Raw genomic sequence first — 15,274 nt, 5'->3', positions numbered from 1 at the left:
TCTAAACTGCATTTAAAGTGCGTTGGAGTTATGAAAATAAAGCCACTAGATGATGTTTTATGAATTTTTTTTCAAAATTTTAAACTTTAAACCGCTCTAGTGTAAAGTTAGCCAACTGTCGCTTGGTCATTTTTGCCTTTCAGCCGTCAATATTATAATAAATAGCCATAGCCTAAAAATTTAGACATTTTTGGCACTTTTCGTTGTACCTATGTATTAACACTTTTAGAATACCTACTTACTGTAAGTTTTAAATGATATTATGTATTTATATTATTATTTATCGTAATAGTAATAATAGGTAGTGTTGTATATCTTTTAGGTACTGTTGTACACTTTTTATTGATTATCCAGATTTAAGGTTTAGGAAGAAAGAAGAAATCTTGGCATAGGAATATCAGAGATTGGAGTAACCTCAGTAACCTCTCAGTCAACAGATATTTCACGTCGAAAAGATACAGAAGCGTTTAAAGAAGTGATCACCAACCTTCGTTAGAACACGGCACAAGAAGAAGATCCAGATTTAGCAATACAGCTCGCACTCCCTCATAGGGGAAAATTCACTCATCCCAGACACCTTCGTTATCAAACGGATTGACCTGTGGGACTCTTTTCGTGTTCGAGCCTCAGGTGACGTCGGGGTTTGTCCCAAAAATTTTCTTACATTATTATCTAATATTACATAAAGCTTACTAAGGACGTCGTAACGTTGTTAAAGTTCAAAAGCTTGGGATGTACAACACATCTAAAATTGCAACGGTTTTCCCTGGCAGCAAATTTCGCATTCAAGAATAATTTATCGAATCATTTAGTGCCATAGCGTTAGAAAATCAGTGGTTAAAAAAGCTGTTAGCTGAAAAAGATGATAAGTACAATTTATTATTAAATAACAATAATCTATTAAAATCAAATAATGAACACTTGCTAGAAAAATTAAATTTATTGAAATCAGAAATAACCAGAACCAGAATCTCACAAAAACCCAACTCAACTGTTAATGAGGGTTTAATAAAAACTCAAGGTAATGAAGATAAGACGGCCAGTGTCCAGTTGACTAATAATTCTAAATACAAAACAAACAATGAATCTGACTCAAATAAAAATTTTAATGATAAAAACACCAAACATGTTGAAAGGAATTCCAATATACAGGGCATTTCAAAAATTACTGCAAACAAATTAAATGCACAATTAATGGAAATTCAAACCAAACAAACATGTGACTACATTACAAATTTAGTTGTTGAGAATGAGGAAAGCACAAAAATAAATCTTAATCATATCTCAACAGGGAGTTCAGAGAATAAAGCCGACGATGAAGGATATCAGATTGTGACAACAAGACGCAAGAAAATAATGGGAACTGGAATTGATGATAAGGATTTCCATGGAAAATCCGAAAAACCAGACAAAAAATTGTGGCTATTCATCTCAAAAGTTCCGGATAGTGTAAATGAGGACCACATCAAGAGTTTCATAATAACTAAGACAAACTGTGAGAATATACAAGTAAAATTGTTACCAACTGACCATAAAAGAAGGGATAATCAATGTTTTATGATAGGTGTACTACCTGACTTAAGGGAAGAAATTTACAATCCTGCTTTTTGGCCGAAAAAAATTGGCATTGAACGATTTAACTTTAGATTAGGAAGAAGATTCTTAGATCGAGAGCGTCATAATAGAGGTCTGTCAACTGGAGAAGATAGACCAGACTCTTTTTTAGTCAAGTAAATCCAAGAGAAACGTTACTTTTATCATCACCAGACAGTTGTTTAAAAATATTGCAACTAAATGCTCAATCTTTGACAAATAAGTTACTCAAACTTGAAGTCTTAACATTGCAGGAAACACTTGATATAATTTGTCTATCAGAACATTGGTGTACTGAAGAAAACATCCAATTTATGACCCTGAATGGATACAACATCGCCTCTTATTTTTGTCGAAAGTTCCATATCCATGGAGGATCCATCATCTACATCAAAACTGATATTAAATTCAAAACATTAGATGTCTCTAACTTTAGTGAAGAAATGGTGTGTGAGTGCTGTGCGATTTCTCTGTTTATAGCCAATAGGAAAATTTGTGTTATTAGTGTTTATCGTTCGCCATCAGGAGAAGTTCAGAGATTTCTGTGTAAATTACATAATATATTGGAGCTATGCAGTAAGTCATATCATGATATTTATATTTGTGGGGATCTAAACATTTATTATCTTGTCATGTCTAATAATAAGCAATCTTTTAACGAGTTTTTAGTAAGTTATAATCTGAGAGTCACATCTGAGGCTCCTACAAGAGTTTTCGTAGATAAAGTAGGTAAAACATCATCTACAAAATTGGATTACATATTGACAAATATCGAACCACATCTTTATAAATCAAATGTGTTCGAGGGTCACTTCAGTGACCATAAAGTATTTTCACTTAGTGTAAATTTGCAAGCCAATAAAGTATCGAAAAAAGATAAAAAACCCATCAGTTACAGGGATATGTCAGATGAAAATATGCTGATGTTTAAAGCAGGGATTTCTTCTACAGTTTTTGATGAAGTTTATTCACATGCTGAATATGCCACAAATTCATTTGTTAGCATTTTAGATTACAATCTAAATTTATATTGTCCAATAAAAACACGGTATAAAGCACACAAAACAAATAAGGCTACATGGGTAACAAATGAGGTAAGACACGCTAGTGAAAAACTAAAAAATCTACACTGGATAGCAAAAAATATAGGGAGTCTCGAGTCTCAAGATACCTATAAACAGGCAAAAAAAGAATATAATTCTCTATTAATAAATACTAAAAAAAACTTTCATAGTGACTTAATTAATCAATCTTACAATATACCAAAAACAATTTGGAATTTAGTAAACAGTGAAACTGGTAGGCAAAAGAACAGGTCTGATATTATTCTACATTATGATAATAAAATTATTACCCAGTCTTGTGATATTGCTAATTCGTTTGTCTCATATTTTGCTACAATTACAGAATACAATCTTCAAACTCATTTTGGCACATCCTTACCTTCTTCTTGTACTACCTCAAAAATGTGTAACAAAACATTTTTCTTTTTACCCGTAACTCCGATTGAAATAAAAAATACAATCGACCAACTAAAAAATAAGCCTAGTACTGGTATTGATAACATATCTGTAAAAATAATAAAACTGATAAGTGATCATATATCGATTCCTTTAACCCATTTAGTTAATCTCTCAATAACAACCAGCCAATTTCCATCCATATTTAAAATGGCAAAAGTTATTCCAATCTTCAAAAAGAATGACCCTCATGATATTTCAAATTATAGACCAGTATCTGTCCTTAGCATAATTTCAAAAGTAATAGAGAAGATTGTATACAACAGAATGTTAAATTTTATAGAAGAATACAATTTATTAACTCCAACCCAACACGGCTTTAGATCAAAAAAGTCAACACTCACGGCTGCATGCAGCTTGTTTGAGCGTATTTATGATGAATTAGATAGTAGAAACCACGTGGCAGGACTATTTTTTGATCTATCACGTGCTTTTGACTGCTTAGACATAACATTTATTCGTAATAAATTATATAACATTGGTTTTAGAGGGATATTTCTAGAATGGATAATAAATTTCTTAAGTGACAGGAAGAGTGTTGTTAAGATGAAAGAATCAAGCTCAGAACCATACACAACAAATAAAGGAGTACCACAGGGATCCGTGCTTGGACCATTATTATTCCTAATTTTTATTAATGACCTACCAGATCACATAAGGGCACTTATAATATCAATGTTTGCTGATGATACCTCGTTAATAGTCTCTGCACATACACTAGAGGAATTAAAAATGACAATGAAGACTGTTGTTGACTGCTTTATACGCTGGTGTAATACCAACAGACTAATATTAAACATTGACAAGACACAAATTATTTATTTTCATTCATACAACTCATCTAAATATGACTATATCTTAACCATCCAAGAAACAATATGTTATCTTCCACTCACTCTACAAAGTTTTTGGGTGTATTCATTGATTGTAATCTCAAATGGTCAGAGCAAGTGAATTCAGTGAACATGAAATTGAATAAAGCTTTTTATGCTATATCTAGAATTAAAAACACACTACCCATCTCGGCATTAATGAACGTTTATTATAGCCTTGCTTACAGCCACATGTGCTACAATGTAATTTTGTGGGGGAACTCAGTAGATAGTAACAAAGTGTTCATTAACCAAAAAAAAATTATCCGTAAAATTTTTAATTTGGATTATCAACAGTCTTGTAAACCAGTTTTTATTAAACATCAAATTTTAACTTTCTACTGCCTATATATCTATAAATGTTTACTTTATGTCAAAGAGGAAATCAATACATTTCCAGTAAATTCAGACAATCACTACTACAATACAAGAAGTGCTGAATCTTTACGAGTTTCTAAACACAGAACATCCAAATTTCAACATTGCTTCAGATATATGGGACTGACCTTATACAATCATTTGCCAAAAACTGTGAAAGAAATACCACTTATCTCTAAATTTAAAAAAAATGTTAAAGATTTACTCTTAAGAAAAGCATATTATTCTATAAATGAATATCTTGAGGACAAACTGCAATAGCTTCATAGTTTACTTGTAAAAAAGTTATTTTATATATTTTATGTTTTATCAATTTTTTTTACACTGTGAATGTTGTATTATACACATTAATGTTTTTATACCAAATTCTGTAGTGACGTATCCTATACATTTATTTTGAATGTCTTAAAGGATCAATAAAGATGACTATGACTATGACTATGAAGTTCGTTTGCCCTGCGACCTAGAGTTTGGCTGCAGACCTTCCGAAGAACATGTTGCAAGCGAAGATTATGTCGACCGCCTGAAGTTAAGAATGAACAACATTCATGAACTTGCCCGACAACACATCCAGTTAGCCAGTGACAGAATGAAAGATCAATACGATTCTCGATGCGAGAATGAAACCTATGAAGTAGGTGATCTTGTTTGGCTTTATAATCCACAACGTCGTCGAGGCTTGTCTCCCAAACTGCAGAGACAATGGGAAGGTCCGTATGAAATTAAAAAGAGAATAAATGACATAATATCCGAACTAAGAAGTTGCCGAAAGGTAAACCAAAAGTAGTTCACATAAATCGTCTTGCGCCATATGCTGGCTCAAATGAAACAGGAGAAGCACGAACCCGAGAAGCACGAACCCTTCAACATGAGATCAAAGAGGACCGAAAGACCAAGCTTTAATGAATTTATGTCAAATTACGCAGAGAGAAAGAGTGCTAGATTCGGCGTGACCACAGAAGTTCAGCAGGATCTTTTTAGTGTTCCGCATAACGTCTCTAACTAGCCCACTGTGTTGTCCAAGATCTTGAGATGACTAAAGGAATCTCATCCATATTTTATAAGAAATTCGGTCATTTGGACGAGTTAAAAAACCAGCAGCCTAAAGTTGGAAGAGTACTGAGATTAGAAGGTGGTTCTCGATCTTTGCTGTATATGGTGACCAGGAAGTCGTATACACACAGGGCAACCTACGAGGATATATGGCGTGCTCTAACTAATTTGAAGAAAATCGTCTGCAATTATGACATTAAGAATTTGGCCTTACCCAAGATAGACCATGCACTAGATAATCTGGACTGGAAGATTGTCAGAAGCATGCTTGAAGTGATCTTCCGAGAAACCGGCGTACGAATTACTGTGTGTTGCATTAACCCGATGAGATCGTATTCTTCAAAGTCAGTAGACTGTTATTTCTTTCTAAGGGGTTCATGCAGAGCTGGAGAGCTCTGTAGAAGTAGATAGACTACCTGTGTCTGAGCACATCCCCTAAATCGCAACCCCTAAAATCGCAACCCCCGGTCGTAAGTTCCAAACGGCTTAACGTAGGATGACGTACGAGGGCTCGTTGGAAAGGGGATGAAAAATGGAGTTGAACGCAGTATGTGCCGTGCGCATCGGAGCATACCGAAAGGGCATTATTAGGTATCTTCGTTTCTATTGGTCCGATCGTGACGTACAAGGGCTCGTTGGAATGGGGACGAAAAATGGGGTTGAACGCAGTATGTGCCGTGCGCATCGGAGCATGCCGAAAGGGCATTATTGGGTATCTTCGTTTCTATTGGTCCGATCGTGACGTACGAGGGCTCGTTGGAAAGGGGATTAAAAATGGGGTTGAATGAAATATGTGCCGTGCGCATCGGAGCATGCCAAAAGGTCATTACGTCATATCTTTGTTTCTATTGGTCCGATCGTGACGTACGAGGGCTCGTTGGAACGGGGAGGAGACGGGGAATACTTTGACACAAAAAACAAAGATGGCAGCATTGTTAAATGGGCGCTAAAACGTATCTTCGTTGCTATTGGCCTGATTTTGACGTATGAGATGTCAAATAAAAGCGTTGGTGACACAGAAGCCATGTCAACGTTCAGTATGGACGTTCTTCTTCTTTTCCGTACAGTGCCTAAGAGAACGTGACAGTCGACGCAGAGCGTGAAATGTTAGGTGACATCCGACGTAGAACGTGACATTCGACGCAGAACGTGAAATGTCGCGTGAAATAACGTGACATTCGACGCAGGACGTGAAAGTTATGTGTCAGTCAACGCAAGACGTCGCTTGACATACATAGAGTAATGGAATTTAAATAAAACAACCATTAAGAAGGAACACATAAACCTTTATTCGTATATAGTTACAATTTTGTTTAACAAAGTTTTTAATTATTTTAATAGGCCGTCTTCAGGGCAGGGTATTCCAAAAAGTTCCCAGCTAAACGTTCCTGCTGCTACAACTCTACGTGTGTATTCGCTATACTTATAATAGGTATTGTTCTGGAAAAAGTAAATAAACCCATCCGTGTAGCGAAATGCTGATGTTATTTTATCTGGTAGTCCTGGGAAGAGATAATTTATTGGTCCACGGTTTAAGACATCTCCAGCTTCGTTAAATTCAGTATAAGAATTATCATTGTATAATAAATACGTTTGACCGCTGTTTGTTTGAAACAAGGCATTTATTTTGGTTCTCGCAGGTATAGAAGGAAACATAAAACGTTTTTGAATTTTTAAATTGGGAAAAGATGCAGCGTAATACTGATTATTGCTTATAGTTACTAAGTGTCCCTCGAAACTCTGAAAAACATGTGAAACGTGCGTAGACATTAACTCTTTGGGGAGATAATCGGTAATTAATTCAGGATATTTTGGAAGGCGCATCTCATTTAAATCAAACTTCCATATATACGGGCCAGATCCAACGTACATTCGATAATTTGGAAATTGTGGAGATGTAGCTAGAAACATGAAATCGGGATACTGAATTAGACATATGTTTTTTATTGCAGGTGTTTTCGGCAAATAGGCCCTGTTGTTTAGTGCAGGTGTTTTCGGTACATTGCTCCTGGTTTGCGAAATTGTTCGCGTAACTGGTGTTGTTGTTGGTATGGGAACTGTTTTTGGTCCATATAGCATGCTCATTGCCTTCTTATCATCATCACCAAAACTTGGCACATCTTGATGATACCAAGCATACATAATAGACGAATCACTAGTACTATGTTCCAGTCCGAGGGAATGACCAATTTCATGCATTAGGACAGCCAAAAAATTGACTTCACCATCAGGAGCTCTGCCATTTCCTACATACCACCGTTCATTAGCATCAAGATGAATTTCGGTACATTCACCGTTTGCGCTGGGATAGTATGCGTGGGCCAATACTTTTCCGGGTCCATCGAAATTAAATGAACATTTAGAGGTTCCTTGACAACTTGCTCGAAAATTATGATTATTTGGCACCACAGTTATAGTAATATCAGGCTTTGAAGAAGGTATTATTACTCGTTTAAACTTTAAATTAGATATTTTCTCCCATCTAGCGAAAGCTTCTGCAGCAAGATTTATATAATCAGGATTACTAATAGCTTGAGGGAAATACCAGCGTAAAATCGTTTTATTCCACTTCGAATGAATTGCATAGTTATTGTCTCCAACAGAACATCTAGGCTTATTAATAATATTCATAGTTTCATTATTTAATGTTCCGGTCACCGGAAGATTGTATCTTTCTTGAAATTCAACGAAGGCCATATCTATACTAGAAATAGCATTACTTGATGTATTTAGATATGTCTCCTTCACATTGGTGACAGTGTTTCCCACAATGTTAATGTCATCTGCGTAAGCTAGTAGTAATTTTGGTCCATTTACTGCCAGTAAGACATTGCCAAAACGGCATTACGTTATATCTCCGTTTCTATTGATCCGATCATGACGTACAAAGGCTCGTTGGAAAGAGGAGGATATATCGAATATGTTATCACAAAAAAAAAACAAAGACATTATTAAAACGGAACTATATCGGATCTTCGTTGCTACTTATCGGACTGTAGCATAATAGACGTTGAACGAAAGGAGAGTAGTCACTGAGGCTAACATAGAAACAAACATCTTTAGTCTATCGCTTCTCTCTCGAAATAATGTATGAAAGGCACGGTGACGCTGTCACATGATTAATCGAAGAACGTATACCATTCTTACAGTATGAACAAACTAAAAACATCATCTGTAAAAAATATCTTCTGCGTCGACTGTCACGTTCTCTTGGGCACTGTACGGAAAAGAAGAAGAAGAACGTCCATACTGAACGTTGACATGGCTTCTGTGTCACCAACGCTTTCATTTGACACCTCATACGTCAAAATCAGGCCAATAGCAACGATACAACGTTTTAGCGCCCATTTGACAATGCTGCCATCTTTGTTTTTTGTGTCAAAGTATTCCCCGTCCCCTCCCCGTTCCAACGAGCCCTCGTACGTCACGATCGGACCAATAGAAACAAAGATATGACGTAATGACCTTTTGGCATGCTCCGATGCGCACGGCACATATTTCATTCAACCCCATTTTTCATCCCTTTTCCAACGAGCCCTCGTACGTCACGATCAGACCAATAGAAACGAAGATACCTAATAATGCCCTTTCGGCATGCTCCGATGCGCACGGCACATACTGCTTTCAACTCAATTTTTCGTCCCCGTTCCAACGAGCCCTCGTACGTCACGATCGGACCAATAGAAACGAAGATACCTAATAATGCCCTATCGGCATGCTCCGATGCGCACGGCACATACTGCGTTCAACTCCATTTTTCATCCCCTTTTCAACGTGCCCTCGTACGTCACGATCGGACCAATAGAAACAAAGATATGACGTAATGACCTTTTGGCATGCTCCGATGCGCACGGCACATTCAACCCCATTTTTCATCCCCTTTCCAACGAGACCGGGGGTTGCGATTTTAGGGGTTGCGATTTAGGGGATGTGCTCAGACACAGGTAGTCTATCTACTTGTAGATTTCGCCATCCTGGGCCTACATCTGGAGTTGCTGATCGGGACGCTCAGATCTAAGAGGGCAGCAGTGTAACGAAATAGCCCATCTCCGATACGTCATAATTCTTAGAAGGAAGAATCTAGAAATCGTAAGAATCGGCATGTCAATAGCGCCCGTCTTTCGGACGGGTGATCTCGATGAGACGAATTAGAGGTGGGAATGTTCTAGAACATAGTAACTTTGTTATATATATGTAACGTTTTTAGGAGTGAGTTTATTGTTAAGATACTACCGAACTGTAAAGTTATAAATAAATATGTTTACATAAATTCGAACCGCCCGTTTTATTTAATCTCGTTACTATATATATATATATATATATATATATATATATATATATATATATATATATATATATATATATATATATATATATGTATATATATATATATATATATATATATGTATATATATATATATATATATATATATATATATATATATATATATATATGTATATATATATATATATGTATATATATATATATATATATGTATATATATATATATATATATATATATATGTATATATATATATATATATATATATATATATATATATATATATATATATATATATATATATATATATATATATATATATATATATATAGTAAACTCTTAAATATTGGCGAAATCTGCAAGAAGTACTCTAATGAGTATCAATTGTTTCGCCTTCGCCGAACGTTTTCGCCAAAGAGAATTAATTTGGCTTCTTCATGGCTGAAAGAGAATAAATTATAATTAGCTACCATATATTATCTATTAAAAACATTATTGATCTTACCGTAACTTAGAATTGTAGAGTTAGAATATTAAAAAACTTTGTTAGTAACAACAGAATGGTGTTTTTTGTTACTATGTGCAAAAAACAGTTTTTTTAACGTTGGAAATGTATGGTAGCTTTGAACTTAAAACGTCAAGGTTTACCCAAGGTTAATCGAAATACCCAATGCAACTACATTTAAAAGGAGGTAATTCTTTGAATTGTCGGCAATAACTAAATTTTTGATTGTTAGAAAGTTTAAATGTGAGGTTCTGTTTTAGCCAGAACGCATGTGCTGACAAATTCAATTAGTTGTTTTGAATCTTTATGTCGTTAAGGTTCATTGGTAAAACCGAATGAAATTAAATCCCAGTATAGGGAAATATTATTTTAGATTTTCTTTTTTAATTATATTATATTGTTCATGTATTATTATAATATCTTATTGAGATGTATCTAAGAAAAGCAAGGGAATGTTATCTTTTTTAGTTAATGAAAATTAATTATTAAAGCAGGTTAGTTGTTAATGGATATATCAGTCAAGTTAGTTATTATCAATGAGAGAAGAACACAGTTGTAAGTAGTGAGTTCTTTCTAAGATGACTGTAACATTACCTTTGTCTGCTTTTGTCACTAAGAGCTAAGGATTATATTTAAGACATTTTTTAGTTTTAGTATTCCTGATGATATTCTAGGTTTCTTGGCATTAGGAAATAAATTTAGCATCGAACCAAAGTTAGGAAAAGATTTTCAAGTAAAAACACTTTTAGCAGACTTAGAATACATAATTTCTTCATTGCCATCTGAATTAGAGCAAAAATTAATTCGGTCAAGAACCACCAACATTATCACTAATCACATTTTGAATACTTCTAAATCATCTAATACTTTTTTTTCATAACTTATATACTAAAACTAAAAAATTTCTTAAATATAATCCTGAGCTCTTAGTGACAAAAGCAGACAAAGGTAATGTTACAGTCATCTTAGAAAGAACTCACTACTTACAACTGTGTTCTTCTCTCATTGATAATGATAGATCTTACATTTCACTTACATCCAATCCCAATTCTTCTCTACAAAGGAAATGCAACACATTAATCGCATCCTTAGCCTCTTCCAATGAGATTGATCGTAACACAAAGAAAAAACTAACAACATATAATGGGAACATTGCAAAGTTTTATGCTTTGCCAAAAATCCACAAACCAACACTATCGGTTCGTCCCATAGTAGCTTCCATTGGAACTCCCACTGAAAATATCTCAGCTTTTGTTACAGACATACTTACTAATGCATATAATTATGAAATTCAATATTACATGAAAGATTCCTTTTAGATGGTAAATAAATATAATGGTTACATACTACCATCAAATTATGTCCTCGTTAGCCTTGACGTTGTATCCTTATTCAGCAACGTTCATCTAGGAATATGTTTGACATCAATAGAGATCAACTGGGACCGTATTAGAGGTTGTTGTTCCATGTCTTACGACAGATTCATCAGCATCGTCGAATTTCTCTTTAACAACACTTATTTCTCATTTAATGGTAAATTCTATCAACAAACTTTCGGTACCCCTATCGGGGCAAAGATTTCTCCTATCATTGCAACTTACGTTATGGATTATGTATTATTAGACTCAGTCATTCCTTTACTATCCTTTAAAATTCCATTTATTAAAAAATATGTTGATGATATCATTTTGGCTATACCCAATGACAAGGTAGATGAACTATTAGATACTTTTAATGGTTATGACCCCTACATCCAGTTCACTATAGAGAGGGAAGATGGTAATTGGTCCGTCCCCTTTCTCGACATAAGGATGATCAGGGAAAACAACAACATCAAAATAGATTGGTATCAAAAACCGACCCATTCTGGTAGATACCTTAACTACCACTTATACCATAATAATTCTACCAAAGTCAACTTAATCAAACAGATGAAAAATAGAGTAATAAAACTATCAGATCCTTCATTTCATACAAAAAACCTACAAATCCTACAAATGCTACAGAAACTTTTTATTTCAAACGCTTATCCAACACCATTAGTGAATAAGATTTTGTTTAATACTATCCATAACGAAGATATTTCACCTTCCTTCGCGACTAACAATGCTGATCCTGATGTCTTAAGTGGGAACCCAGTCTCGGATACTCAACAACAAATCATTATACAATCAACAAATATTTTTCATTACCATATTTCAGAGATATCACTCCGGGGTTAACAAGGATTCTGAAAAGTGTTGAAAATAGCTTTGGTAATAATAATAACAACATTAAACTTAATGTGGCTTGTAGATCAGCCCTAACAATTAATAATCTTTATTCTAAGATAAAAGATAAGACTCCCATAGATAGGCTTTGTAACATTGTCTGCAACATTCCATGCCTCTCTTGCAGCAATTCCTACATCGGCCAAACATCTCAATTATTGAAATCACGTATTACACTACACAAAAGTGATTCCCGACTTCACTCTGACCACTGTGCATTAGCTAAACATGTCCATTCCACTGGTCATCTCATGGACTATACTAACACTACAATTCTCCACAGTGAGAACAATAAATCTAAAAGAGAGTTCATTGAAATGTCTTATATTTTCCTTAACGATTTCTCCATTAATGTTAAGAGTGACATTAAGAATCTAAGCGATATATACCACTTCTTACTTAAATCAGATACCAATAACTATACAACATCACAGATAACTAACTTGACTGATATATCCATTAACAACTAACCTGCTTTAATAATTAATTTTCATTAACTAAAAAAGATAACATTCCCTTGCTTTTCTTAGATACATCTCAATAAGATATTATAATAATACATGTACAATATAATATAATTAAAAAAGAAAATCTAAAATAATATTTCCCTATACTGGGATTTAATTTCATTCGGTTTTACCAATGAACCTTAACGACATAAAGATTCAAAACAACTAATTGAATTTGTCAGCACATGCGTTCTGGCTAAAACAGAACCTCACATTTAAACTTTCTAACAATCAAAAATTTAGTTATCAACATACATAAACAAAAATCACCATTATGTTGTTACTAACAAAGTTTTTTAATAATCTAACTCTACAATTCTAAGTTACGGTAAGATCAATAATGTTTTTAATAGATAATATATGGTAGCTAATTATAATTTATTCTCTTTCAGCCCTGAAGAAGCCAAATTAATTCTCTTTGGCGAAAACGTTCGGCGAAACAATTGATACTCATTAGAGTCCTTCTTGCAGATTTCCCCAATATTTAAGAGTTTACTATTTAACTTATCTGCAAAGATTAAATTTCTTTTCTATATATATATATATATATATATATATATATATATATCCGAGCTGGGTAGTATCCGGATACTTTTTAATCCGGTATCCGTATCCGTGATCAAATTTTAAAGTATCCGGCATCCGGATACTTTTTTTGATATTCGGATACTTTTAAATATTTATCGCCCGCCGATAATGCACCTAACGTAGGCACAACACTGCCATTCCTTCAATCCAGATGTGTCGTAATATGTTAAATCCCATTTTTCGTACTCGTCACCGTTATAATATATTATTATATAGCTAATGGAGCTTTGTTTTTGCCTAATTAGTTATAAATCTTCATAAGTACTTTGTTTAATTAATTATTTACATTTATTTTTTATATTTTCTATATCTCTCTTTTCAAGAACCCCTTTTTGTACCCTGTATAATTAGGAGAAATTATTTTTCGGATTATAATAAAGTACATCTTAATATTTATAATTTTATTTTAGTGTACCTACAAGTACAAATAAGTACATCCCCTAAAAAGTTTAAAATTTGAAAACTCGGCTGGTCCGACGCTGGCCAAACTCAATATCAAAAGCTCAGGCAGTAACACGTTTGATTTTTACATTAAGAATCCTGCAAATTCTTGTCTACCGAGTACAGAAGAAAAAGTTTTTCGTTAGCTCATTTGTGATTTGTGTTTTAGTTGAGACAGACAAAAGACGTTTAAGGCGAGGTTTTGTGTTACAGTGTAATAGAAATATTGATAATTTATAAACAATTTGACATTTTTGTCTGTTAAATGTAACATAATAAGTTATAAAAGTTGTAGTACATTTGATTCGCGACGAAAACTGATATATAAAGTTGTATTATTGTCTAAACGTAAGTTGCATTTAATTTTCGATATTATAAATATCTGATAATTAAAAAAAAATAAAATTAGTTTTAAAAGAGTACTTATTGAGATCATCAATCAGCCCTGATTTGTCCATTGTTAAGCATAGGCCTCCTCAAGATAATTCCATCTAACTCTGTTCTGTGTCTCTGCTATCCAGTTTGTCGCAATTCTCTTAAGGTGGTCGGTCCATCGAGTTGGTGGTCTTTTCCGTCTACGCTTGTCTGCTCGTGGTCTCAACTCAAGCAACTTTTTCGTCAATCTGCCGTCCTTCATTCTTGCAACATGACCTGCCCATCCCCATTTCTGCCTTGTTATATGTTCCATATGTCTCGACTGTTGAAAATAGTTCTCATTCTAACGAATGCTGCTTTTTCAACAGTCGAGACATATCATTAAAAACAAAATGCCGTCTATTGAACTGCTACATATTCACAGTTCTGCTCTACGGAATGGAAGCATGGACACTGACTGTTGCATCTATGAATCGGCTCGAAGCTTTCGAAATGTGGTGTTATAGGCGCATCTTACGTATATCCTGGGTTGACAGAGTTACTAATGTGGAGGTCCTGCGTAGAATGGGGAAAGAATGTGAAATTCTCATGACCGTCAAAACTAAAAAGTTGGAATATCTAGGTGATGTAATGAGAAATCAAGAACGTTACGGCCTTCTCCAGCTGATTCTCCAAGGGAAAGTAAATGGTAAGAGAGGACCGGGAAGAAGACGCATTTCCTGGCTTCAAAATTTGCGAAAGTGGTATAACACGACTACCACTGAACTGTTCCGCGCTGCAATAAGCAAAGTGAAGATAGCCGTGATGATCGCCAACGTCCGGAACGGATAGGCACTTTAAGAAGAAGAAGATATGTTCCATAATGTCTTCCACTCCGATTTGTCTAC

At 34.4% G+C, this 15,274-nt stretch overlaps 1 protein-coding gene across 1 annotated transcript in view; it reads right to left on the bottom strand.

Annotated features, from left to right (window-relative positions):
- The window catches only part of LOC140438760 (uncharacterized), a 274,926-nt gene extending 266,813 nt beyond the window's left edge, over positions 1-8,113 (bottom strand). The window contains exon 1 of the mRNA XM_072528408.1: positions 7,287-8,113. Within this exon, the coding sequence (XP_072384509.1) occupies positions 7,287-8,113 (827 nt within the window). The remainder of the gene's footprint in view (positions 1-7,286) is intronic.
- Between the last annotated feature and the right edge of the window lie 7,161 nt (positions 8,114-15,274).

Source organism: Diabrotica undecimpunctata, chromosome 4 (assembly GCF_040954645.1).
Source record: "Diabrotica undecimpunctata isolate CICGRU chromosome 4, icDiaUnde3, whole genome shotgun sequence".
NCBI classification, from domain to species: domain Eukaryota; kingdom Metazoa; phylum Arthropoda; class Insecta; order Coleoptera; family Chrysomelidae; genus Diabrotica; species Diabrotica undecimpunctata.
The sequence above is the reverse complement of the archived record's forward strand: the minus strand, read 5'-3'. Positions and strand labels throughout refer to the sequence as shown.